The sequence below is a fragment of the Stenella coeruleoalba genome (assembly GCF_951394435.1).
Source record: "Stenella coeruleoalba genome assembly, chromosome: 16".
Classification (NCBI taxonomy): Eukaryota; Metazoa; Chordata; class Mammalia; order Artiodactyla; family Delphinidae; genus Stenella; species Stenella coeruleoalba.
Genome location: NC_137162.1, coordinates 45,606,496 through 45,632,764, shown reverse-complemented (window position 1 = coordinate 45,632,764; position 26,269 = coordinate 45,606,496). Strand labels below are relative to the sequence as shown.

Sequence of the window (26,269 nt, the reverse complement as noted above, 5' to 3'; positions counted from 1 at the left end):
TTTAAAATGTATTCTAAAGTTATAACACTAATTTGAATTTATACCAGTTTAACTTCAGTAACATACAAAAATGCTGCTCCTTTACCAGCTGTCCCTGCCCCTCTCAATTGTTGATGTCACAAAATTATATCTTTATACATCATGTGGTCAAAAACATAATCTAATAATTCTTCTAAATGCTTTAAACTTTATGTAGAAAACAAACGTGGAGTCAAAAGCGTAAGTTACAGTAATACTTTTATAATTGTCCATGTATTTGCCTTTATTGATATCTTTATCCCTTTATAAGACTTCGAGTTACTGTCTATTGTCCTTTCATTTTACTTTGTAGGAGTCCCTTGATCATATCTTGCATGGCAGGTCTAGTGGTCATGAACTCTCTCAGCTTTTGTTTATCTGGGAATTTCTTAATACCTCCTTCACTTTGAAGAACAGTTTTGCTGAATATGGGGTTCTTGGTGGACATTTTTTTCTTCTAGCACTTTAAATATATCAGCACACTGTCTAGTGGCCTCCAAAGTTTCTCTTGAGAAATCGGCTGTTAATCTTATTGAGGATCCTTGTATGTGATAAGTTGCTTCTCTTGCTGCTTTCAAGATTCTCTCTTTGTCTTTAGCTTTCGAAAGTTTGATTTTAACATGTTTCAGTATGGGTGTCTTTGAATGTATCTTACTTGGTGTTTATTGAGCTTCTTGAATGTTCATATGCATCTCTTTTATCAAATTTGGGAAGTTTTCAGCCATTGTTTCTTCAAACATTCTCTTTCTCTCCTTCTGTAACTCATGGTCTGTATGTTAGTCTGCTTTGTGGTATCCCACAGATCCCTTAGGCTCTGTTCACTTCTGTTCAATCATTTTTTCTCCATTTCCTAAGACTGAATAATTTCTATTCTGTATTCAAGTTCAGTGATTCTTTCTTCTGCCCGTTCGAATCTGCCTTTGAATCCCTTTAGTGAATTTTCCAGCTATTCTTTCAGCTTCAGAATTTCTTTTTGGTTTCTTTCTACGTTTTCTATTTCTTTGTTTCCATTTTGTTCATACATTGTTTTGACTTTCTCCACATTTCCTTTAGTTCTTTGAGCATCTTTATGACACTTTAAAGTCTTTGCCTAGTAGACCTATTATCAGGTGTTTTTTAGGGACATTTCTGTTGATTTATTTTTTTTCCTTTGAATGGACCATGCTTTCCTATTTCTTTGTATGCCTTGTGATTTTTTGTTATTGAAAACTGGACGTTTGACTCTAATAATGTGGTTAACTCTGGAAATCAGATTCTCCCCCCTTCCCCAAGGTTTGCTTTTATTTGGTTATTGGTTTTTATTATTATTACTATTATTACAGTCTCCCTATGTGCCAAGGACCAGCCTGAAATGTAAACTTAAGCTCTTCTCAGTTCTTTTCTGAGCGTAAACTTTTTCCTGGGTGTGTGTTGTCACTTTCTAATTTTTCCTTTTTATGCAATTGCTTTTGAATGTTCTAGTCTTTAATGTCTAGTTCACGAACGGGGAAGCAGCAAGGAGACCAGCTCCCAGCTCTTCTTTAAAGCCCCTGGAATAAGTGGGGGTGGTGAGGGTACAACAACAATGGCTGCCTGCTTCTTTGTACACACTTCTGTGATCAGAAGGAGCAGTGATCAGAGCACAAATTAAAGATTTATATCTAAAAGCAACAAGTAGGGCTTCCCTGGTGGTGCAGTGGTTGAGAATCCACCTGCCAATGCAGGGGGTATGGGTTCAAGCCCTGGTCCAGGAAGATCCTACCTGCCGCAGTGCAACCAAGCCCGTGCGCCACTGCTGCTGAGCTTGCACTCCAGTGCCTGCGAGCCACAACTCTGAAGCCCATGCACCTAGAGCCTGTGCTCCGCAACAAGAGAAGCCACCGTAGTGAGAAGCCCGCGCGCTGCAGTGAAGAGTAGACCCCACTCACAACAACTAGAGAAAGCCTGCGCGCAGCAACGCAGCAACGAAGACCCAATGCAGCCAATAAATAAATAAAATTTTTTAAAAAATACATAAATAAAAGCAACAAGTAATTAACTTTAAAAGCACCCCAATAAAAAATATTGGAGTGAGTAGTTACAAAGTTATAAGAGGTCATTAATACTAAGTTAAGTGTAAATGAAAGTGTAAAGTGGGAATCTTTTTACTGAAATCTTGAACCAAATCTACATTTGGGGAAAAAAATACCACCTGAGTTTATTTAATTAGATCAGATTATTATTATTCAAAAGCCTATGAAAATAAGAGTGGTCTCATGAATACAAACATTTGAAATTAGGGGGTTATACATTTTAAGGTTTATATTAGCCTCGGGTTTTGGTTGGTTGTTTTTGTGGGTTTTGTTTTTTCAGTTTGGAGAAGTTGCTGATTCAACACAGATAAAGTTGCAAATAGTAGGTTTTTTTTAAAGCTCAGTTTACAACATCAGGCTTCAAAGAGTAGTTGTTGGATATCTCAGGAATGCAAGGTTGACTCACTAGCTGAAGAATGAGTCGGTGATGACATGCACTTGTATCAATACTTACTAATGTTAATCATGACCATGTTTTTTTATATTTTCTATGTGTAGTTAGTGATCCATTTCTGGATTGAAGGATAATTATTTACCTCATCATATTAAATATACCATTCCTAAAAACCTCAAACAGGAAGCACAATTTAAAACTAAGTCATTAATTGAAAAGTCAGGAAACACCCAGAATTTACAGATCTATGTATAATAAATATAGTTAGACACTGAAGTTTTTAGAGTTTGCTTCTCATTGCCCAACAGACCATTTCTGTGTGATGAGAGTACGTGGGCTTGTTTATTGTACAGTTTTTGGTAAGAACGTGTGCACAAGCCAGAAGTCAAAAATCAGTACAGAGGTACAGTTTTCCTAATCAGGAATGCATTTACCAAAGGTCAGTATTTGCCAAAGGGATGTTTACTTGTTAGTGTTTTTTTTTTTTGGTTAGTGTTTTTTGCTAAGGGTGTGTGCTATCCTTCAGGGGCTCATTTTAACCATTTTTGTATGGAAAGCTTGGCAAAAATGTATTTGTTCATCATAAAAAAGTGGATTGTACTGCGAAATCAATCCTATTGTGCTCTTACAGTAGCACTTCTCAACCTAGGATTCTTGGCTGACCTTCAGGGGGTTCATACCAAATTTTGTATATGCATTTACTAGAAGGTGGATCTAGTAAGCTTTCTAAGATTATCAAAGGAATATATCCCCTTTAAACAACTAGTTAAGGAGGTGATTTTTGCCCTTGCGTAAGTGATCCAAACTGTTGTACTTTTATAGTTTCTGCTCATTTTTTATGATCATTGGTCTTACATATAGTAAAATGGTTCTGGATAAATAGTAGCTACAGAGTGAAAGTTATTTTCTCCTTCCAGACTGGTATTCTGTTATCTCTCATAGCATTCAGTTTACCTTTCTCTAGAGATGGCCTTCCTAAACTTTCAAATTTATCATGAAGGCAAATTTCCTATAATCTATCAAACTTACATTAAGATGTAAAGTTCTGGGCAAGAATCTCTCCTAAGAACTAATGAGTATAACTATATATGTTGTATATTTCATTTAATTTTGATTTACATGTTCCTTTTGTTGCAGAAAGTTTTACTTTTGTTTGACTAAGTATAGTTGAGTTTTAGTTAATATACGGATTTACATTATGTGAAAAACTCCTTTGAAAAATTAAACACTTTGCCAAGTACTGTGTCTTAAGGGGAGCTCAACTTGGTTTTCATTGTTATCCCTGTAGGATACAGATGAGTTTATTTTACCAACTGGAGCTAATAAAACCCGGGGCAGATTTGAACTGGCCTTCTTTACCATTGGAGGATGTTGTATGACAGGTTGGTATTTATATATGTTTTTTTAAGTATCCTCAATCCAAGTAGTCAGAGGTGCTTAAAAACAAAGGCAATTAAAATATCACCTTCAGGGTTGTTTTTTTGAAAATCATTATTTACAGTTTTCTTATTGTTAAATAAAAATGAAAAAGAATGAGAAATATAGTTGTTCTTTAATATATAGCTGATTATTTGAATGAATTGTTACTATGATTTGCCAGGGGCTGCGTTTGGGGCAATGAATGGTCTACGGCTAGGACTGAAGGAAACCCAGAACATGGCCTGGTCCAAACCAAGAAATGTACAGTAAGTCTCATGTAATGACGTAGTGATGTTTGAATATTAATCTCTACTTTGTTGGCTTGATGAGCACAACCTTGAGATTACGGTTGTTTAGAGTATTGGTATACTTTTTGGTCAGTTTTTTATTTTTTTTTTCCGGTGTTTTGTTTTGTTTTTCCCTTATTCAAAATAAAAGGAATTTAGGAATTAAGTCCTGGGTCTAAGCTTTTAGAAGGAGTGATTTTTGAGTCAGTGTCCCTCCGTCAGCTGGTGCTATCCTAACCTAACTTCTCAGCTACACCTGTTCCATTTTGCAGGCCTATATAACATGCTTTTCAAATTGTTGAATTACTAGTACATTATTTGGATAGTTCAGGGATGTGCATAAGCGTAGGACATGATAAGTGAAGAAATAAGCACATAAGAGTAATTGCTAACTCTGCCGACATTTGACTTGAGCTTCTCATTGACTTCACTCTCCTTTTCTTACGTGCAAAGGTGCAGAAAATTTAAATGAAATCCCTAGAACTTAGAGGTGGTTCCAAAAGGAGTAAGACAGTGTTCTCTTAGGAAACTGAAGTTTGCAAAGAAGGGAAAGTGCAATTAAGGTCAGAAAGTGTATATAACATGTATCTTCACCCTGATTAAGGAATAAACATGAGAAGTTCCTGTTACTGTTCCCTAAATAATATATTGTTTCGTTTTGCATGTTTTTATGCTTCATATGAGTGGAATCACACAGTATGTGTTCTTCAGTGGCTTGTGGTTTTTATTTTAGGACCCTTTAAGCTCCATTTTCCTTATATGTTTCTTAGCCAGCAGATGGCAGCAGTGTGTTAGAATTGGACCTTGGGAAACCTGAAGGCCTGTCAAGTTTTTCATATTCCTACTACTGTATGGATCACTGCCCTTGCTTTACAAGCTCAGATCCTTGAATATTTTTGTATTTATATTCTTAATATTCGTTCTTTACTCCAATTTTTTTTTACTTTTTGTATTATGGATAATTTTGAATCTACACAAAAGTAGACAAAGTAGTACAGTGAACATCTATGAACTATAACCCAAGCTCAACAACCATCAACCAGCACCAGGACCAGTTATGTCCCACCTCCTTCTTCTCTTCCATATTATTTTGAAACAAATCCCCAGCATCATATTACTGAACACCAATTTGAAAGTGGAAGGTCTCTTAGAAAAGATAACCTTTGTTTCTTAAAACCATCATAGTTACTAATTTTGGGGGAGAGTCAAATTGGTTTGCATTTCTGAAGTCAGATTTTTAAAATCTTACATACCATTTTTTAGTATAATCATTCTGATCTTTCAAATAGAGAGACAACATTTTAAAAATGGAAAGGTAATTGGGTTTCAGGCCAGACAAATCTATGTAGTTTCAAAGCCCAGTTTCATTGCTTACTGTTTTGGGATCTTGGGTAAGTTTCCTTACTTTCTGCCTTTAATCTATTGAGAGATGGTTAAAGTGGGAAGTAGGTAAGGGCCCAGTTAAGTGGTGTTGCCCGATCACATTCCAAAGGACTTTGGCAATTTGCAGTGCCACCAGCAATACAGTAATGAAAATTAATAGTTTTAGATGCTTGTTATAAATGAAAAACAATTAAGTGCTAAACTTAATATATTAGTAAATATGTACCATAATTAGATTAATTAAATGTGTAACATAATATTTGTAATCATTACTAATTTTTTAAATAATCCTTTAAAAGTAATACAGATTTTTGTTATTACTGAGCATTAATTTAAATGAGTGCTTTAATTAAATGAGTTCTTTTACTGTTTGTTGTTGTAATTCTATAATCTCCAGCAGTAGTCAGCTGTCAGGACAGAACCATTCCTGTGACAGTGTTACACTGCTGGGAGAGCAGTGTTCTGTCTTCTTCCTCCAGTTGCCTCCGTCACTGTTCTGGTGACGTCTGGCACTGGATGAGGGCAGTGCTGTGCTTCCTTGAGAGTGTGCTAAGCATTCACTTTGGCTGCTTAGTTCTAGTCTGGGAGCAGACACAGAGTGCACTTTCTTCATGTATTCTAGTTAGATGACTTTTTCCTTTTAGTATTTGTCTTTAAGTTTGCTTTATATTCCATGATATTCCACACTTTGATTCTACTTAACATTCTGAGTATACATACTACCCCACACACATAAGAAACTTAATTATAAGCTAGTTTGTCTGTTATGTCATTTTTTTTTAACATAGATCAGTTTCTGTAAACTTTATAAAATACATTCCCGGATATCATTCAAACCTTTTATATATTTAATAGTTTTACACATTTAATAATCAGAATTTACTTGTTGCCCAGAAATGTTGGAGTTTTTAATCTAATCTTCATTTATATTTACATATAAATATAAATATTTATATAAAGTAAAAGCTATCCTAATTGAATTCTGAGGAGGTGTTAAGTTTTAAAATTAAGAAAACTTTGTATATTGCGTTTATACATTTAAAATTGCTACTATTATGGTTTTTCTAAATACTAAAGGAATACTGGTTCTAAATACAGATTCTTTCTCTTTCTGCCCTGGTAGGATCTTGAATATGGTGACCAGGCAAGGGGCACTTTGGGCTAATACTCTAGGTTCTCTGGGTAAGTAGATATCTCACTTTTTAATAAATTATTATTACTGCAAAGAAAGAATGTACATGTATTATGAACAATTTGATCAACTAAAATCCTGGTCCTGGGATGTTAAAAATTATGTTTAAATCCACTCTAGTGAGTAGTATAGATACTACTTAGGAGAAGACCATAAACTGTATAACAAAAGAATCCCAGCTGCTAATACCATTGTGAAATACATTCATTTCTAAATGCTTTAAGCATTGCATACTCTCCTGTCTCAGCAAGACACCAAATAAAATCATGTTTTAACTAAATGAAATTAAAATAATTTAGGTTCAAGGCAAATGGTTTTGTTTGTTAGGAGAGGTTCAAGTTCCTGTAGTAAGATATGGTAGATTAATCCAGCTGTCCTGATAAGTTTTCCTAATAGAGCATTCATCATTCTCTTTACCTAATTAGATTTCCCAGACTTAATTGCCAGAATTGTAATAGGGCCTTTGTAGACATTGAAAACATTTGCAGTTCTAAGGAAGGGATAATTTAGTAGTACTTAGGACCAAATGCTTTCATACTGTAATGTTTATGAATGATTGACTCTTTTGATTACTCATGACTTATAATAAGCCTACTTATGGCACTTATGCCCTAATCCAAAGTTTACTTTATTTGAAAGTCTGAAAATCTTTTACTTGTGGCAGATTAAGTAAGAGAAAATGTAGGCATCTTGTTAAAAAAATAGGAAAAGCCTCTGTGTAACAGAGTGAGATCCTAGCCTTGTCATAGGCTTTGGAAGCAGTACATTTTCACACTGTAATAGTAAATGTCTGCTTCCATATGCTGCCCATGACCCCAGTGCCCTTCCCAAGCACAGTCACCCTCCTTTGTACCTGTGTGCCCAGAGTAATCAGTCGTGCTGGTCTCCCTAGGACTTTCTCAGTTGTAGCACTTCCTGTTCCAGGAAACCCTCAATTCTGGGCAGACTGGGGTGGCCAGTCACCCTGTATGTTTCCCTTGTAATGTGATCGGTCACAATGTTCTGCTCAAGTTTAGTTTCAGTTAAATAAATTGAAACGGGAAGAAGAGCCCTTATAGAAGTATAAAAATATCACAGCAGAGGAGTTGTAAGGCTGAGTTTGGTATAATTTTGAGGGGTCAAATGTGGCTATAATTTTGAGAAAGGGTAAGGAGAAGGGTTAATGCATTCATGGCTAATCAGTCTTTACAGGCATAAGAGAATGGTAGTTTGGGGGAAGATCTTGTTAAAACTAAATAGTGCTAGTGTTAGGGTTTTTACATGTGCAGGAACCAGATCTCATGTTTCTGGAAGTTATATTTTTCTTAGAATAGAAATGCATGTGTTTTGTTTTTGTTTCTAAACCCAAAGTACAGCTGTTATGAATAAAATGGAAGTGAAAATTAAAGATATTCTTCCTGGGACTCCCCAGTAGTACTTTCCATAAATAGCTAATAAATTTCTTCTGAATCTCTCCAAACATTTTCTTTGCATATCCAGAGTCATACACACATGTGCCTGCTTTACATATTAGTGAATAGAGCTCTTCCTGCGTTTTAAGTGAGTACATAGTATTCCATTATGTAGAAAGTCTCTTTCTGGATCAGTCCCCTCTTGAAGGTCATTTTATTTGTTGCTAGGCCTTTTTTATTACAAATAGTGTTCCAGTGATCATTGTTTATATGTCTGTGAATACTTATAATATGTCTGTAGAATACATTTATCTAAATATAATTGTCACACTGACTTTCAGTTTACTTTTTTATTACTGATCAGTTCCATTTCCCCTATAGCTTTGCTCTATAGTGCATTTGGTGTCATCATTGAAAAAACACGAGGTGCAGAAGATGACCTCAACACAGTAGCAGCTGGAACCATGACAGGCATGTTGTATAAATGTACAGGTAGGTACTATTAAATAGTGAAGCTGTCTCTTAATACAGTTGAAGTATGCTTTTTATCCATACTGTAGTTTCAAAGGAAACATTATACTTTTTTTTTTGTAGTATAATGTTCTCTGCCATCTTGTGGTTTGGGATTTTGGTTTTTATTTTTTGTAAAATACACATAACATAAAATTGACCATCCGAACCATTTAAGTGTACAGTTCAGTAATGTTAAGTATGTTTACATTGTTGTGCAGCTAATGTCCAGAACTTTTCTTGATCTTGCAAAACTGAGACCCTGTACCCGTTAAACAACAACTCTGCATTTCCCCCTTCTACAGCCCCTGGCAACCACCATTCTACTTTCTATCTCTCTGAATTTGACTACTTTAGGTACCTCACGTAAGTGGAATCATGTAGTATTTTTCTTTTTGTGACTGGCTTATTTCATTTAGCATAATGTCCTCAAGGTTTATCCATGTTGTAGCATATGTTAGAATTTCCTTCCTTTTTAAGGCTGAATAATACCCCATTGTACGTATGTCCCACGTTTTGTTTATTCATTCATCTGTCAATGGATACTTGCGTTTCTTCCACTTTGGCTACTGTGCATAATGCTGTTATGAACATGGGTGGACAAAATACCATTCAGTTTTGGGAAAAAAAAAAAAATCAAAACCCTGAGAGTTGAGTCAAAATTAACTGGATGAAGATCAAGTATCAAATTCTCCTCTAAGATGGAAAAGAAATTAACATTCACTGAGTTATGATTACACTCTCAGCAATAATCAGTTAATATAACTTGTTTCATTTAAAACTTTGTGAAGTGATAATCATCACACCCCAATTTTATAGATGAGCACGGATGGTATTAAGATGATCTTTCTTAAAAGATCATATAACTAGCGACAGCCCCAGATTTTTCTCACATTTCTGTTTTAAATTGCCTAAACTACATATGTTCTATACTCAAGCCTCTGAAAACTACTTTTATTTGTTTGATTGCTTTATTCTGCTTTTAGACACTTGATTAACTGAGTAATTTCGTTTTTATGTAATTCCTCTATCACAAATATCAAGTAGCATTTTGGCCTCATTTTTACTGGAAAGAAATGAGAGAAGTCTCAACAGAATTGTAAAATCCAAAATTTCCTGATATAACTGAGAGTAAGAGGCTTTTTTAATTTTGAAAATGGATCACATTGGGAATTTTCTTAAGAGCTCGCAATACTTTCTGCATGTGCTTACGCACATCAACAGAGCTCCCAGGTAGAGTAAGACAGTAAATACCTTTTATGTCCATGGAAGTGTTACCTTGGCATAGAAGAACCTTGTTAAAAACCTAAAAATACTTCCACATTGAAAATGTTTGGGATCAGACAAAGGAATTGAAAACCCTAATTGGCACCACAAGGGTGGCACTCAGCCATCAAGAGTTTAGTTGGCCCAAACTATGTTTATTAAAAATCAAATTAAAATTTAAAAAACAGGAGATTTCACACAAAAGTCTGGAAATTTTAGCTTCTTTTGAACAAATGGAGGACACTAAGCTCACGTTATGTGTGGTGGCAGATGGCTGGAGCTGAGGTTGGGGAGCAGCTACCCCAGTGGATGGCACTGAAGCTCCAGCTCAGTTCCCACCAATCCCCGTTTTCTTGCTCAAGGTAAGCCATTACGGCATTTCTTGTGTTGAGGGCAGTCCTGAGGATAAAAATGTACTGAATTACCATCTCATTTAAGACATATTACATGTATTTTAAAGATAAAAAGGGAAAGGCTGAATACTTGGTGTTATCCAGAAAAGGAGAGCCTAGCTTTCTGTGTCCAGAACTTCCTTGCGGGAGTAGCGTTTATAACACCACCTGGGACACCTCCAACATCAAATATGGAAGAGTAGGCTCTTGGCTCAGAAGAAAAAGGGCAAAAAGGAATATTCATTAATTCTATGTCAGGTGACAAGTACATTTCAGTTTCCACCGCAATTGGGGAACGTAGAAGAGGTAAATAGTCTGCTGACCCAGAATTCCAACATTGGTTTGTAGTTCCTGGCTGAACAATTTAACTCAGCGCATCAAAATTGCTCTAAAAGAGGCAAATCAGTGTCTTATTGATTTCTGGTTTACACTCTACTTAAGACAGAGCACAGAATTATGAGTTTTGTGTGGCAGGAATATTTGTAAAACTTCTAGATTCAAGGATTTGGAAAAGAGTTTAGGCACTCTTTAGTGTAGAATCAGCATAAACCATTGAGGAAAGAAGTTTACATTTAGAGAATGGTTAATTCCTGTTGACCTAAAATCTTTCCAATCCCCAGTTTACTCTTCTAGAATAGGAATTTTTTTCTTTTTTTTTTAAAGGAAGGGGTTTAGAATGAAAGCAATATGATTCAATTTAGGTATGGAAGCTACTTTTGTAGAAAGAAAAACCATGAGGGAAAATACATGAGAAGGTGGGTAGTTGTCACACCAAAAAGAGGCTAAAGGAATAATTCTGATGGTGTGGTTTTACTTCAGATATAATGCTTTATTTAATGAACTCTGTAAATATTTTTCAGAGGATGTGAAATGTCATTATTAGTTTCCTATGCCATGTGAAAATCTAACGACCAGTATTTTACCAGAATGAGAACAGCTGTAGTTTTGCTATTATGTGTAAGTTTAGGAATGTTGAAGAGACCTGATCACTTATCTTCAGGAAACAAGACCTCAGAAACCAAAAAATATGGGTGCCCCTTTCCCCCTCGCAGAAAATTCCTTACCTGTTAATCCTGTGCCTTCCATGAGAAAGTCACCTTATAAAAGCAAGCTAAGTAAAAGTAAGAAAATAAACAAATACAGTTCTTCAAATTAAGCAATTATCAGGGTTATTGTTAAAATGTACTACTTCTCAATGAATGCCAGGCCTTCAAAATTAAACTTCATATGCCACAAACAGCCTCTTGATGACTTCTTTGTTTCTATTACTGGCATCAACATTCTTCCAAAGAGCTAACTGCCATAATGTATAAAACATGTCAACAAATCACTTAAACCAACAACCCAGTAAAAAGTGGAGTAAGGATATGACAAAGCCCTTCAGGAGGAAAGGCAAATGACCAATGAACAATTGAAGTTTGCTCACAAGCAACCAGGGAAAAGCAAAATAAAACATTAAGGTAATATTTTTCACAACCTGGCTTTTAAAAAGTGATGGTAGACGATGCTTATTGGCAAAGGTAAGCAAGTACTTTGAAGAGCAATTTGGCGTTAGTTATTACTATTTTAAATATGTAGATCCTTTGCTTAAGTCATCTAATTTTCAGCAATTTATCCCACAGCACACAAAGGCATACATGGAAAACTGTATGTACCAAGGTGTTTTAAGACACCCTTCAAGGAAAAGGTGATATCTGACCAAAGATGGATAGATGAGGGAGCGTGAGGTGGATGTCTGGAGGGAGCAGTTTAGGTAACAGCAAGAACAAAAGCCCTGAAGTGGGAGTTAAAAGGCAATGGGAGGGCTTCCCTGGTGGTGCAGTGGTTGAAAGTCCGTCTGCCGATGCAGGGGACACGGGTTCGTGCCCCGGTCTGGGAAAATCCCACATGCCGCGGAGCGGCTGGGCCCGTGAGCCATGGCCGCTGAGCCTACGCGTCCAGAGCCTGTGCTCCGCGACGGCAGAGGCCACAACAGTAAGAGGCCCACTTACAGCAAAAAAAAAAAGGCAATGGGAGAGTAGTAGAATCTGGAGTGATAAAAGTGGGAAGGGACCAAATCATATAGATGATAGAACTTCATAGGCCAGTGTAAAGACTTGGCTTACCTGGACTTTAATTCTTACCATCTAAGTACTAGAGCATTTCCATTTACTTACAAGCCTTAAATTGTTTATTGTAACTTCCAGAGAGTTAAACTTTCACCCTTCTCCTGAGTACAGAGTTTACACCAGGAGATGTTAAGTCAGGGTTTCTAAATCCTCTAAAATTTCCACAAGGTTCTCAAAGGGGTCTGGGACACTCCCTACCACCTGCAGAAAAACAGCCACCGAAAGACTAGTCCTAAAAGGACACTGTAACGTGGGGGCTCAAAAACAGCTGGGATATTTTAGTGAGTTTTGTCCTGCATGGAAGCGCTGGCATTGCAAGGAAGGACTGGATGGGGCAGTGGTACGGGAGCCCAGGAAAGCCCAGAAGTGCAGTTCAAAGTCCCACCTATTGCTTCCACTCTGTTACAAAACGAAGAAAGAAAAAACAAGAAGCAGGAAGCAGGCCTAATCACCTTTGATTTCTGCCTTTCTTACTCTGTCCCCTCATTCCATCAGTTACGAAGTTTACCACACCCATCACCTGAGTTGAGGCCCTTATCACAAGCCCTGAACTTCTCTAACAGTATTTTCCGTTGACCATTTTGACATTAGACTTCTACCTCCAGTCTCTTACCTACTTACTATTTCTAGCTTAATCTTCCTCAAGGAAGGTTCTAATTCTAATACTCCCTACCCAGGAGCCTGTGATGATGACACACTTCCTATCTTAATTCAAACTTCTCACCCTAGCCTTCCATGTTCTATTCTTAACCTATCTTCCCAGCCTTTTCTCCCACAGCTTTCTCATGCATGTCGTATGATCAAACAGATAAATTTGAAATCCAGTCCATCCTTAAGGCCCAGCTCAATTGTTAGTACCCCTTTCAAGAAATTTCCCTGATAATCTCCTTTCTCTATGCTGGAGGCAATTTGGTATGCTGAAGAAAACTGGGCTTTGGAGTCAGACTGAGTTTGACTAGCACTGGATCCCTAAATAAATGTGTAAATAGGAGAGTAACTTGTCTGAATTTGAGTTTGTCTATAAAACAAGGGTGACTGTTGCCTTCAGAGAGTTGTAAATGAGATAACAATAAACCTTTCTGCCATAAGCATATTTTGTACAATTCTTACGAGACTTGACACAGTTTTCCTAGTAGGAAGTCAATAGACAATATCTAGGATTGAAATATCAAGAAATAGCAAGATAAAGATGTTCTTTAGAAACATGCAGGTAAAAAGTGAAGAATTAAAGTAGTTGCTTTTGGGAACTGGGAATTAGGGTAAGAACGATGAGGACCCCAGACTGTTGTGCATCACTAAAATCTTTTGGTACTATCTTGACTTCTAAAATTATCTATATGGACTACTTTGATAAAAATAAAAATTAAAGTGAGCAAAGATATATCAACATAATAAAAATTAAATTAGGCATTAGATTGGGAAGGGGAGGAGGGAATTGTTGTTTAATGGGCACAGAGTTTTTGTTTTGTAAGATGAAAAAAGTTCTCTGGAGATGGATGATGGTAGCCCAACGCCAATGTACTTAATGCTACTGAGCTGTACACTTAATAATGGTAAATTTTATGTGTATTTTATCACAGTTTTAAAGAATAGTTTTAACAAAAAAATTTAAGTAGTATAAACATTTGTTGAATGGAATTTGTAGCCATCTCTGTGTATGTAAGGCTGTTTGTCTAAAGCAAGGGCCACAGACTCCTGCTGGCCAGATACCTGTCTCTTCACTGAATGTATTTTACATTTTTAAACAGTAAACATTTTTAATGGTTATATAAGTACCTACGTAGCCTTTGCACTCTCAAAGCCTAAAATATTTACTTTCTGGTCGTTTCAAGAAAAATGTGCTGACCCTTGTGCTAAAATAATTTTCAGTTCAGTGTGTCAGCTCTGCCAGTGATCAGCTCTATACCCCATAAACCAGGCGTTTAAATATTCTGGGCCTCATTTTCTCAGGTTTAGAAGAGGTGATATTTGCCCTTTCTGGAAGAGTTGTATAAGTATCCAAAAGACAGAAGATAAAACTGTGACACACAAGTCTCATGTTTGTTCTGCTTTATAGAGATTAACCATTGGCCTCATTTGGTTACTCTGTGTTCAAAGCAAGTTTATTTGCTAATCGACTTCCTGTGTTTAGTTGGGCAAAAGTTGTTTTATTACAGAAAGCCTAAAGCCAAGGCTGTCAAACTTTTAACAGATCAACCAGCTGGAAAACCCTGAAATTAATGGAAAGAATTAAAACTAAAACATGTAATAAAAGGCTACCCTTGAGTCAGGGTTACTGTGATTATTAGTAAATCAAGCACTTACGTATGTTTGGTGTCTTCTTACTAGAAACAACTTTTTTCTAGTCTTCAGAGAAGTAACATAATTGATTTGAACTAAGTTTGTTTTATTTTGGTCAGAAAGTAGAAGGCTTTCTAGGGGATAAGTTTTTCTTAAAGGATACAGTGTGCCACTTATGTCTCCGAAATCTTAAATCCTTATAGTTCCCAATTTCATTATTACCCCTAGTACCTATATCCAGGGAGGCTTGCTATCTGATAGATGAGTAGTGTGAAGATCCTTCTAAAATGGCCAAGTAGAAACCATGTTCCTAGGACACTCAAAGCAAAAGGCCAACTGAAAGTAAGAGCTTGCAGCCAATTCCAAACCAGTGGGCAGACTTCAGAGTCCTGTGGACTTGTAATCGGCCAAAGGTCCAGGGGAGTTAGTCTGAAGTTGAATGTATGGTCCCAGGAAATGGTGTCTGCGAAATTATTGTGCTTTCAATTACCTCCCCTATATCATTTTTCTAATTTTTCAACCACACTGAATACAGTTGCAAATTCAGCTGTCATGTGTAGTCTGTGTGGCAAGATACAAAGAGATGATGTAGACTTCTAGGAGATATCTCCCATTTACTTTAATTTTTTTATGTTTCTGATCCTCCTTCCCACATATTTGACAGCTGTTTACAGATGATGCCTGCAGTTTCTATTTGGGTCTGTTTAAGAGAGATAATTAGGGCACTTCATAGTTGAAGCTTAAACAGGTCAGCTATCTTAAGTCTTCAGGCTAGAGAGCCTCCTAGAGGGAGTGGCCCTTTATCATCTGAAGCCATCTGGCAAGACTTTCATTGCAGAAAGGGTTGGTCTGAAGCATTCTAACTCAGCAGTGTCATGAATTGCACGGAATTTACTGGCTTGTAGCTAAAGGGCCTATAATAAGGTATAACTACTGGACCTTTGCCTTCCTAACATGTGACTTGGAACAAATACTCCATGGTACAATATAGGCTACACCTGAAGTCTGTGATTCCTACTTATTTGTGAAACTGTAAGAGAACATCAAATATTTCTTAAAAGCTTCTTTGGGTACCCCCATTCCTCTTATTAGACTTGGGGACTATTTTCAGATAACTGACTGAAACATTTTTGTTTCTGCATTTCAAATGAAATATCTATTCCTAATCTTTTTCCACATGAAAAATTCTTTTGTTGTTAAGCAGAAACAGTTCAAAGTCTAATCCTTGAATGTTTTTCAACTAGTATGATGATGTTAAGTGCCTCATTGCTCCTTAGTTGAGATTTTCTGACACATCAGGGTAAGAATAAGCAACAGGGGAGTTGGTGCTTCATCAGCATCTAACTCAAAGCTTGATTATAGCCATCACCCACCATTCTGTCTTGAGTCTTCAAAGTTAATATTTAGAGGACCTGTGCAGAGTCCAAAGGCTGTTAATACTTTTTCAAAGAGGGTGTCACTGTTTACATACAGCCTTAAATCAGTTGACAGTGTCAGTTAAGTTCTTATTATTAATTTGGTTGCACCAGGTCTTCATTGCAGCAGGCAGGCTCCTTAGTTACGGCCAGCGGGCTGCTCCTTAGTTATGGCTCACCGGCTTCTTAGTTGCAGTATGCATGTGGGATCTAGTACCTTGACCAGGGATCGAACCCGGGCCCCCTGTATTGGGAGCTTGGAGTCTTAACCACTGTGCTACCAGGGAAGTCCCAAGTTCTAAATTATATGACTAGCAGGGAATTAATTACTGATCTGGCTGTGACTTCAATGATAAGCATAAGATCTTGTCCAGAAGTGTTCTAGGATCAAGTCAGATTGAGAAAAGTCAAGAAATTATGCTGATGATCTTAGATACAAATTGTGAAATTAAAAGTGGAAAAAAACGTTGTGAATATGAAGGTATAGCTTATGTATTAAACAACTGATTTAGGGAATCTCTCTCTCCTGAACGTCAGTCTTGGTTTCTTTTATTACTTTTACAGCTTATTCTCCTGTTTGGGATGGAATCTGCATAAACATGAACAGTGTGTCTCAGCTTTAGGAAACTCTTAGTTAACCCTGTGATGCTAGGACAGTATGCAATACAAGGCTGTTACTTTCTTGTTTTTCCTCTGCAGGTGGTCTTCGAGGGGTGGCACGAGGCGGCCTGGCAGGACTAACCCTTACGGGCCTCTACGCGCTATATAACAACTGGGAGCACATGAGAGGCTCCTTGCTCCAACAGTCTCTCTGAAGATTACTAGCTGGTGAACGGAGGACACTTTAGTAGTCATCCAGATCAATTTATGTCAGTCTGGAGTCATTTACTCTTTTACCTGCAACTAGTTTGAAAAAGGAGATTTCCAGTTTGCTGTGATGAAGATCATGGATGGTTGACCAGGACTGGCACTCCTTCCAGCCATTAATGAGTTGAAGCCAAAACCCTTTGGTGGCTGAGTAATGTGGCTCTCTTCTCCTTTAAAGAAGATCTTGCACCTGTTTTTTCTCCTACCCCCTGAACTGGAAAACCACTTACTCCCAGAATTCAGGTCATGCTTGTCAATGCTGTATCACCACATTTATTCATTTAATAATCCAAGACTGTAATACTGCCCTGTATTCCCAATAAAGGGTAAAAACAGAACCAAAGTCATAACTCCAACATAAAACATAGTGGGTACCTCCGAAGTTACTCTTGGCATTTGTTTATGCCCCACTAGGCTAAAACATGTTTTCATGTTTGTGTTGAAATGAAGGGCTACTGGCAGCATTAGCAACTAGGTTAAAATTTTTCTCCAATAGAGTTGACACTACCCAACCTCAAGATATTTCAGATTAACCATTATACCATTAGTGTACTGTGCTAGAACAATCTGTGCAACAATCGTGATTCTGTACGCGTTAACTCATCTTACTGGGGATAATTCGAAAAAGAGATGATATAGACACAAGCTGTAAGTTTTTAGGAAGCCTTGGGAAAGCAAGCTAAAGAAAATAAGGACAAGTTATTTAATTTCTGAGTTAGTCTTCTCATCTTTGAAATGAAGTTAAATAAGATTGCACTGCACGATATACATAAGAAATACTAAACAACTGGTGGCTATTGTGATTGATTAGAGAAAGTAAAGTAGGGCCTTTCTGAATGCATCTAGTTAGAAGGAATTTGGCAGAAAAGCACTGAACTTCAGCTGAAGTCCTCTAGTTTAAAAAAAAAGAAAAAGCAGTGTAATATCTTACCTGCAACAGCAGATTAAAAATTAAAAGTAGATATGAAGAGTGTGCAAGAAAGACAATGGAAGTTAGTAATAACCTATTTGCTAATTCAAGAATCATAAAATACACTGATAAATTTAAGTGAATATAAAAACACTGTTTTTATGTTCAAGTGTTTCTCAACTGTACTCCTAACCAAAGGATATCACATTCATATAATTTTGTGACAAGGTGTTTTACAAATCACAGGACAACTATATGGCTGTTATGCTTTTAATGGAGGGAGGCATAAAATCCATCAATGCAAAAGAATGTTTTACACTCATTAGCACAGTGATTGTTAATTTAGGGATACACAATGTGTTAAACCTCAAAAACTACAAGGTTTCCTGCAACCTAAGATAATGGAAAGGCTCCTTAAGTTTTTACCCACCACCTTTAGTTTTAAAGTTCTAAATGGTATTGGAGAACTAAAAAATAATAGGCTCGTTTCAGCTGTGGTTCAAGAATTCTAATGAAGTTGGCAATGACACTGGGAATGTGAAGTTTCCCCAAAAGGGCTTTCTAGATGACCACATCACAAACTTTAAAAGTATTTCCAATAACACATAGGCAAGTTGAGTGGCTTAATAGTGTAAAAGCCTGGAAAGCAGCTAAGATGTCTCATCTTACAGAATTTTAAAACATGGTATAAATACCATTTCTCTCCTACAGAGAAACTTTTTAAAGCATGGACATAACTTTAGGGATGCTAAGGAAACATCAATACTTTTCATAAAGCTTCAATAAACACCCCAAGGCACAGTGTTCAAAACGGCCTATTCACTAAAATGTCACTGCATTATAAGCTATAAGTATGCTATGCTTGCAGTGAGAGGACATTTAATTTATGCCTAGTTAAAAGCACCAGGTGTCCAGTTCAGCTTACATTTACACAGGATGCACCAGTAACACTTAGGATAGTGAATAGTTCAAGTACTACATTTCCAGCATGTCTTGCCTTTTGCTTTTTGATTAGTCAGCACTGGGGCTCTTCTGCCTGTAGTTCTTCAGAATACTTTGAAAGAGGCTAGGATTACCCTGAATATAGTCTTCAAGCAATATGGAGCCCTTCTGAAAGAGCTGTCTAGATACTTCAATAATAACGTTTAGAGAAGGGAATAAAGATAAAACTTGAAATAGTTGAGTTTGTTTCAAAAAAAAAATAATGTAGAATCTGGCATGTAAGCTAAAATGTTTTGTAATTAATGTCAAAAATTGCCAAGATTGTTAATACTGTTTTGGTAAGAAAAAAACCACTATATTGGCAAGGTTAATTATTTGTGTGAAATAATATTGTACATTAATTAAACAGAAGAATTCACCGTTAATGGAAGAAAACCCACAAGAAGGGGAAGCATCCAAAGGCAATCAAAAGGTTAGGTTAAAAAAAAAAAAAAAGTAAGTTTACTAGTTTCAGAATACATCAACACACCTTGATTATAAAACTATTTCATTTTTAAAACTACAGTGCTTTAATGTACTTCTAATAACAACCCAAACTAAGGAGCCGTGGAGGCTTATGAAAAAGACCTACCCACTATGATGCTGTGTTTCTAGTGTAGGGGTGAATTAATACTTCTGTAAGAAGGAACTGAATCACCTCAACATCAACAAACAGCCTTTTTCTTTTACACAGTAACTCATAATTTGATTATTTCTCTTCACTAGTTCAAAATTAGGCAGAAAAGGAACTACATCAGACCCAGAAACGCAATGATTTGGCAAGCCGCAGTTACTCAGCTCATGGATTTGTGCTAATCTGCAGAAAATTTGCTTGACTCCAGTACTCCATTCCTTCACATCTGTAAAGAAAAGCCCATAGATAAAAAAGTCACTTCACTGCAGGATAAAAAGCAAGTTTCCCACCCTGAAGCTCTCACTTCTCAATAAGCTACTAGAATCCACACAGGCTCCAAAAATTCCCCCAACAGCTACATCATCTTGAAAGGTCACTTTCAAGTATGTCCTCGTTACTTCATGGAGCAAGTTCAAGTGAAATACATGAAATTTTTATGATCTTTTCCCCACCTCACCTAATATAGAAACCATTAATAGGAATACAGTTCAGTGGGCAAAGTATGAATTCATATATAAGGCAAAATATCTTTGAGCAGCTAAAACTAATATTTGCACTAGTGGCATGTACCCACCTGTAGAGGAGTTCGATACAACCATTTTTCTTTATCAACTTTAAGCTGCATACAGGCAAAGAGATCACAAACTGCTGGGAGGCCGTAACGGTCTGGGGGAAAGCTGTGTTCCTCCTGTAGGGGCGAATTAAGTAATACTTCCTGCAAGAAGACAAAAGGTGGATTGCTACATGACAACTGGGAGGCGTGAGACCAACAATTCATCTTCAAATAGTGTAGTGTCTATAAAGAATGATGTAAATGTTGGGCATTCTAATAATGAGCAAAGGGGACAACTATTTTCTCTACTAATCTTTTCCATAAGTAGCAATAAAATAGGCCAGATGGGGATTTGGGGCCTAGAAAATGCACAGAAATTTCAGTTTGAATAATCAAATCCTCCATTCTGTTGCTAACATGGCACCAAAATTAATACTTAAGCCATATTTAATAGTTAAGATATTTAAGGATCTGGCCCATTTGCAAGGTTTGGGATTAAGAAAGGAAAAATGTATTAAATATACTTCAAAAGGTGCTATTTTAATGTGTTGTGCTCACCTTGGCCTTCCGAAGTAGCCATTTGTCTTCTCCTGAGGATAACTGGCTAAGATTTCCTGTCTTTTTTCCTGGCAAGACCCAGTCAGCTGTGTTAAAGGGACACCAGGAAGTGGCCAAGTGGCTTGTAAGCTTTGGTATGCCAGCTCTGTCCTCTCTAAGAGGCACTTCCTTGGGACATCCTTCTTTGCATGAGGGGGTAATGAGCCACTCTGACAAGGGACTGTTCCTTATGACTTGGAAGGAATCAGCAATTCTAGAAGAAGCCATTGCCTTTGGTGCCTTAGCTTGTTCTGTTGCCTCTCTTCTGGATGGACAGAGCCACATATTCAGGGAATCTTTATGTTTCTCAGGTTCAGGTTTTGGTTCCACAGGCATACCATTTTTATCCTTTCCTTCTTTCTTCAGAAGCCATTTACACAGAGCTTCCTTCTCACAATTTTCATCACACACACACTCTGCAAAGCTTGTACAGGGCTCATTGGCTTTGCAGACCTCCTCTACTTTATATGGTTCTTGATGATTCTGGACAAGCCAATCCTCAGTAATCATGCTGGGAGTGGACAAGGGTTTCTTGGCCTCCAAGTGGTCATTCAGGCACTTCAGATTGCCCAGGTTCTCAATCTCCACACCTTTGAGCTGGTTACCCTGACAATTGGTACAAGAATCAGGCTTGACAAGCCAATCATTCACACTATAGGACTCCTGGAACACCTGGAACAAGAGCTTAAACTTCTCACTGGTTTCACAGCTGCCATTCTCAGGCTTCTCAAGCTTATGGGATTCCTGGGGAGTCACCAGCCAATCAGAAAGCTCCATCTCATCTTGATCAAGAAGCTCTAGATCTCCAACCTTTTCAATTTCAATGGAGTAAGAACTGGTAGTAGAATGGCTGTTACACTTTTGGTAACTTGGTTTTTCAGAAACTTCTTGTTGCTGACTCTTGTGGAGCCAATTTTCCAAGCCCTTTAGGTTGCCCCAGACTTTACTGAAGAAATTGCAGGCTCTGGCAGAAGTCTACATAAGAAGTACACAATATTAGTTTGCCAGAATATTATGACTGCTTTGGGATTCAATGATAAGACTTCTACTTATATTTACCACACTGCCCAATGTTTCTAAATTTAAGTATATACATAGCCAAAAGGTATGGGATTTCTCTATTAAGATATTAAAATATATGGTTACAGTAAAACTTAATTTTCTGCAGTTTTAAAATAAACAAGGCAAATAGGAGGAAGCATTTGTAGTGGTTTATAGAAAAGAGACTAGTACTTCTATATAATGTGACTTTATGAATAAAGAAGACAAAAATGAGCCATGGATATGATGAGACAAGTCATCAAAGAAGGCTAATAAACATGAAAAATACTCAACCTCCTTAGTAATCTAAGAAACTCAAAACAAAAGTTTTTACTGTTACTTCGTGTCAAATTCAGAGAAATAAACTTGTAAACGACTACCACTATTAGAGAAGTTTCAGGGAAGCAGGTCTCTTCAATACTCTGGTGGGAATATAAACTGCTATCAACTTCCTGGAAAGCCAAATTGGCAATCTGTAGCAAAAGTCTTAAAGGGACTGCAGAACTATAATCTAGGAATGCCATTTCTAAGAATTTACTCCTAAAAAATGAATCAAGAATGTACGCAAATAATTAGTTCCTGGACATGCAGAGGAAATGTATTTATATTCAGAAAAACTGAAGTTTAGAGCCAATCAATGAAATATTATATAGTGTGAAGGATTTTATGGAAGAAATTAAATGACAGAGAAATATATTCATGCTCTATTAGTAAAAAAATCTGCTAGCCAAAACAAAAGTTACAGAATGATATTTTTCTTTAAAAGTGTATGTATGCATAAACAAAAATGTTACAGTGGTTGTTTCCGCATGTGGGATTATGGGCTTGTATTTCTTTATACAGTTTTTTTCCTAAGCTTTTTATCTACAGTGTAGACATGTCACTACTGTAATAAAAAGTTATTAAAAGATATATATTTCCCAGACTAGAACTAAAAACCAAACAAAGACATACACTATCAGTTAATAACTAGCCCCATCTATTACTTCATCTATCTCAGAAACAATAAAGGCAGCAACACACCTGACTATTCTCCAAGGTCTGCTTTTGGGTGAGCCAGTCCTGCAGATTGGTACTGGGTATGTAAGGAGTTTGGCGACTGCTGGCAGGTTTGCTTCCAAGGAGCCATTCGCTGAGAGGGACAGCTGTGGTGCTGGATGCTGACTTCTGCTAATCACACAATACTTTGCTGCTTAACAAGGCAATGTCAAATGCAGTAGAAAGTTTGCCAGAAAAGCAGGAGACCCAAGTTCTCTAATCTTGGCTTGGTGCTGACCCTGCACAAGTCAAATGACTTCCCTAAGCCTCCATTTTCACAATTACAAAACAAGGAGTATAGCTGATCTCCAGGGTTCTTCTCAACTCAAAACTTCTAGGATCCTATATTCACATTGCCTTTAGAAGTAAATCACCTCTATGAATGATAAAGAGAAGGATCCCTAAGAGAGAACCAACCCAATCAGAGAGCTATTGATAATTCTTATGAACTAACTGATAACAATTACTTTCTTACTCAACACCTCTAAAACCTCTAAATTTCTGACATTCAGTCTCAAGGGAAGCATTTAATTGCATAAACTAATTTATTACCACTGGTGCCTTTTTACAAATAATTCGTAGCCAAAAAAAAAAGTGATATAATCAAAACCCAAAAGAAACATAAGTCAAGTAATAACTCAGTTACAAGAAACAAAATGACATTTTACCTGCTCTGGCAATGCGATATAGCTTCTTTTCTCCAGGAAGGGCCCAATATTTGATGAACTAGCATGAGCCATCAGGTGCTCAGGAATTTGCTATAAGAAAAAAGCAAATTAATCATGTTTACTAATGTTATGCTTTCATACCAAAAAAGTGAAACTGTAATCCCTAAATTTCAAAAGTATTAAGCGAAGTGTTACATTTCACTAGAATATTCTTTATACTAAATTCACTGACCTACAAAGTAGTTATAAAATCTGAGAGTTCCCTATCTATTGTACTACATAACTATCTTCATTTAAGAAACCTTCACCAGAATTGGTAGTATTACTACTTTTAACAAGACCCAAATGAGACCATATTTGACTCTAAAGACCATTCAAGCCATAAATTTCATAAGAAAGAAGTCAAAGGTATTTAAAGGGATACAAGATGAATTCTAGAGATGATCAATGAGTCAATACCACATTCCAAGCACTACCAGCCTAATGCTCTATAAATTTAATCAGAAAATGAAATTTCTGAAGCTTATCAAATTCTCAAGAAAGCCACTATTCACAGTGAAAATGTGTTATTTTTAAGACTACCTGTGAGGCCACAGACCTGAGAAGCTCACTATGAACCTTCTGAGATGAACACTACTCACAATGGTCTTAAGAGACCCAAACGTGGTGATTGCCTGGCGCAGGGCAGTTATATCGGCTTCAAAGAGTAGGACAGTCGAATCTTCAGGTTTGAGGGTCAAACTGCCCAGTCTGGAGAAAAAAAATAAAACCTGGCTATTTTAAAGAAACATCTATTTCAAATTCATCCAAAATAGAAACCAAATAGTGAGTTATTTGAAATGACTGTACTTTTCTAAGAAACTCAACCAAAGATAGATGACTTAACCATGTACCATGTATCATACCAAGTATGATATTAAATATATAAAGCAGGATGATCTTATCCAAGGAAGAGAGACGTCAAGTTAAATCCAAATCATGCAATGAGTTACAAAATGACTCTTTTTTAATACACCAAAGTCAAAGAGCCAAAGTCAAAACAAGCAAAAAGGGTCTTTACCTCTCCAGGCACACAGAGACTTGATTGGCTAGATCTTTGTTCTGGGTGCACTCCAGCTGATGAATAAGACAATTGAACTGACCCAGCAACTATAAAAAAAATGAAACCATCTAGCCACAATGATACTAAAAGCACCAAGTGTATCCAAGTTAACAAACAGCAAATAGCACTCGAGATTAAATTTTTATCTCATCTATAGTAATGCTGCATTACAGGAAAAAGTCTCTGGAAACCAGAAACCACATTCAAACCAATCATGGCCTTGCAGTCATCTTACCCAGTACAGCTGTTGGGCCTGCTGCTGTAGTGTCTCCTCTTTAAGCTGATAGATCAGATCTACCTGTTCATACAGCCACACCTCACGGCTTCGAAGGCATTCCAGGTGACGACTTATGCAACTGTGAATCTGGGCTTTGACCTAGAAAACATATATATGTTAGCTTCACTAGTGCTGTAAGCTCAAAGAATGGTGTTTCCCACAGAATGGCGAGGTCCCTAAACTTCTGGGGGTCACAAATCCTTTTGATTATCCAATGACATTTATGCAGTGTCTCCCCAGAAAAATGCATACATTCAAAATTTTGCCTATAATTTCAGCGTTGAGTCCTGAATCCCATCCATGAAACCACCAAAGCCCCATGGACCCAGTTTAAGAATCCCAGCCATAATGCATATCTAAGCTCCAAAATCCTCCTTCAATACTCCTTCTTCTAAGAGGATCAGGTTTATTTTGGGTGTCCTAAAGGAGTCAAGAGAAAATACAAGGATATGTCATGCGATACTGATGCCCCTAAGTTTTCCACATAATTTGAAAACCTATAGTTTTACAAATTCATCAGTGGAAGAAGACAAGAATATTAATAACTAGCCCTTACCTCTTTTCTCACCCTACAAATGAGCAACACATTTACAGTAGGCCAATTTAGTAAAGTGATGTGTCACTACATGTCAACAGCCAGAAGACCATCAGGGTAGACAGTTTATGTAAAATTATAAACTAAATGTCTCTGGAAGCATAAAGAATGATTCAAAAGAGGGATAAATATAAAATTTCTAAGGAAGAAAATCATAACATCTATAAATTATCCAGGAGAATCCACATAAGAAACTATATATATTTTGTTTTGTTTTGTTTTGTTTTTGTTTTTGTTTTTTGCGGTATACAGGCCTCTCACTGTTGTGGCCTCTCCCGCTGCGGAGCACAGGCTCCGGACGCGCAGGCCCAGTGACCATGGCTCACCGGCCCAGCCGCTCTGCGGCATGTGGATCTTCCCAGACCGGGGCACGAACCCGTGTCCCCTGCATCGGCAGGCGGACTCTCAACCACTGCGCCACCAGGGAAGCCCCAAGAAACTATATTTTAAAACACCTTTTTCTGGATAGTAAAGTGGTATTTCAAAGTCATGTAACACTTGGTCTACCCACTCACCAGCAGAACGTTATTAGGCCAATAGAAGGAACAGATTTCGTTCTGGCTAGCTCTAACAATTAAGTCGTTTATAGAACCATGCCACCACCAAAACCATGCCAATACCAAATTAACAGATGGTAGGGGACATGCTGAAGTGCCATCCTTTATGCATTAAGAACAACTGACCAGTTCAATGAGCTGAGCTCATTCACTTTGTTACTTTTTAGCGGATGGCAGTGCTTGGCACAGGGACCACACACGGAAGCAATCAAAAATGCACGCTGGGGCTTCCCTGGTGGCACAGTCGTTGAGAGTCCGCCTGCCGATGCAGGGAACACGGGTTCGTGCCCCGGTCTGGGAAGATCCCACATGCCGCGGAGCGGCTGGGCCTGTGAGCCATGGC

General features: G+C 37.3%; 2 protein-coding genes across 6 annotated transcripts in view; one reads left to right on the top strand and one right to left on the bottom strand.

The window, feature by feature from the left end:
• The window catches only part of LOC307174986 (mitochondrial import inner membrane translocase subunit Tim23), a 27,016-nt gene extending 7,680 nt beyond the window's left edge, over positions 1-19,336 (top strand). The window contains exons 3-7 of the mRNA XM_079899687.1: positions 3,752-3,845; positions 4,064-4,148; positions 6,676-6,734; positions 8,517-8,627; positions 16,806-19,336. Of these exons, the coding sequence (XP_079755813.1) occupies positions 3,752-3,845; positions 4,064-4,148; positions 6,676-6,734; positions 8,517-8,627; positions 16,806-16,921 (465 nt within the window). The 3' untranslated portion in view covers positions 16,922-19,336. The remainder of the gene's footprint in view (positions 1-3,751; positions 3,846-4,063; positions 4,149-6,675; positions 6,735-8,516; positions 8,628-16,805) is intronic.
• The window catches only part of NCOA4 (nuclear receptor coactivator 4), a 20,641-nt gene continuing 12,502 nt past the window's right edge, over positions 18,131-26,269 (bottom strand). For 3 of the 5 annotated variants that reach the window (XM_079899679.1, XM_079899680.1, XM_079899681.1), the window contains exons 3-10: positions 24,733-24,873; positions 24,456-24,544; positions 24,037-24,145; positions 23,396-23,485; positions 22,713-22,859; positions 20,610-21,623; positions 20,073-20,213; positions 18,131-19,724 (exon numbers count right to left, since the gene is read on the bottom strand). In XM_079899679.1, the coding sequence (XP_079755805.1) occupies positions 19,719-19,724; positions 20,073-20,213; positions 20,610-21,623; positions 22,713-22,859; positions 23,396-23,485; positions 24,037-24,145; positions 24,456-24,544; positions 24,733-24,873 (1,737 nt within the window). In that variant the 3' untranslated portion in view covers positions 18,131-19,718. The remainder of the gene's footprint in view (positions 19,725-20,072; positions 20,214-20,609; positions 21,624-22,712; positions 22,860-23,395; positions 23,486-24,036; positions 24,146-24,455; positions 24,545-24,732; positions 24,874-26,269) is intronic. The other 2 variants (XM_079899683.1, XM_079899682.1) reach the window with 2 other exon arrangements.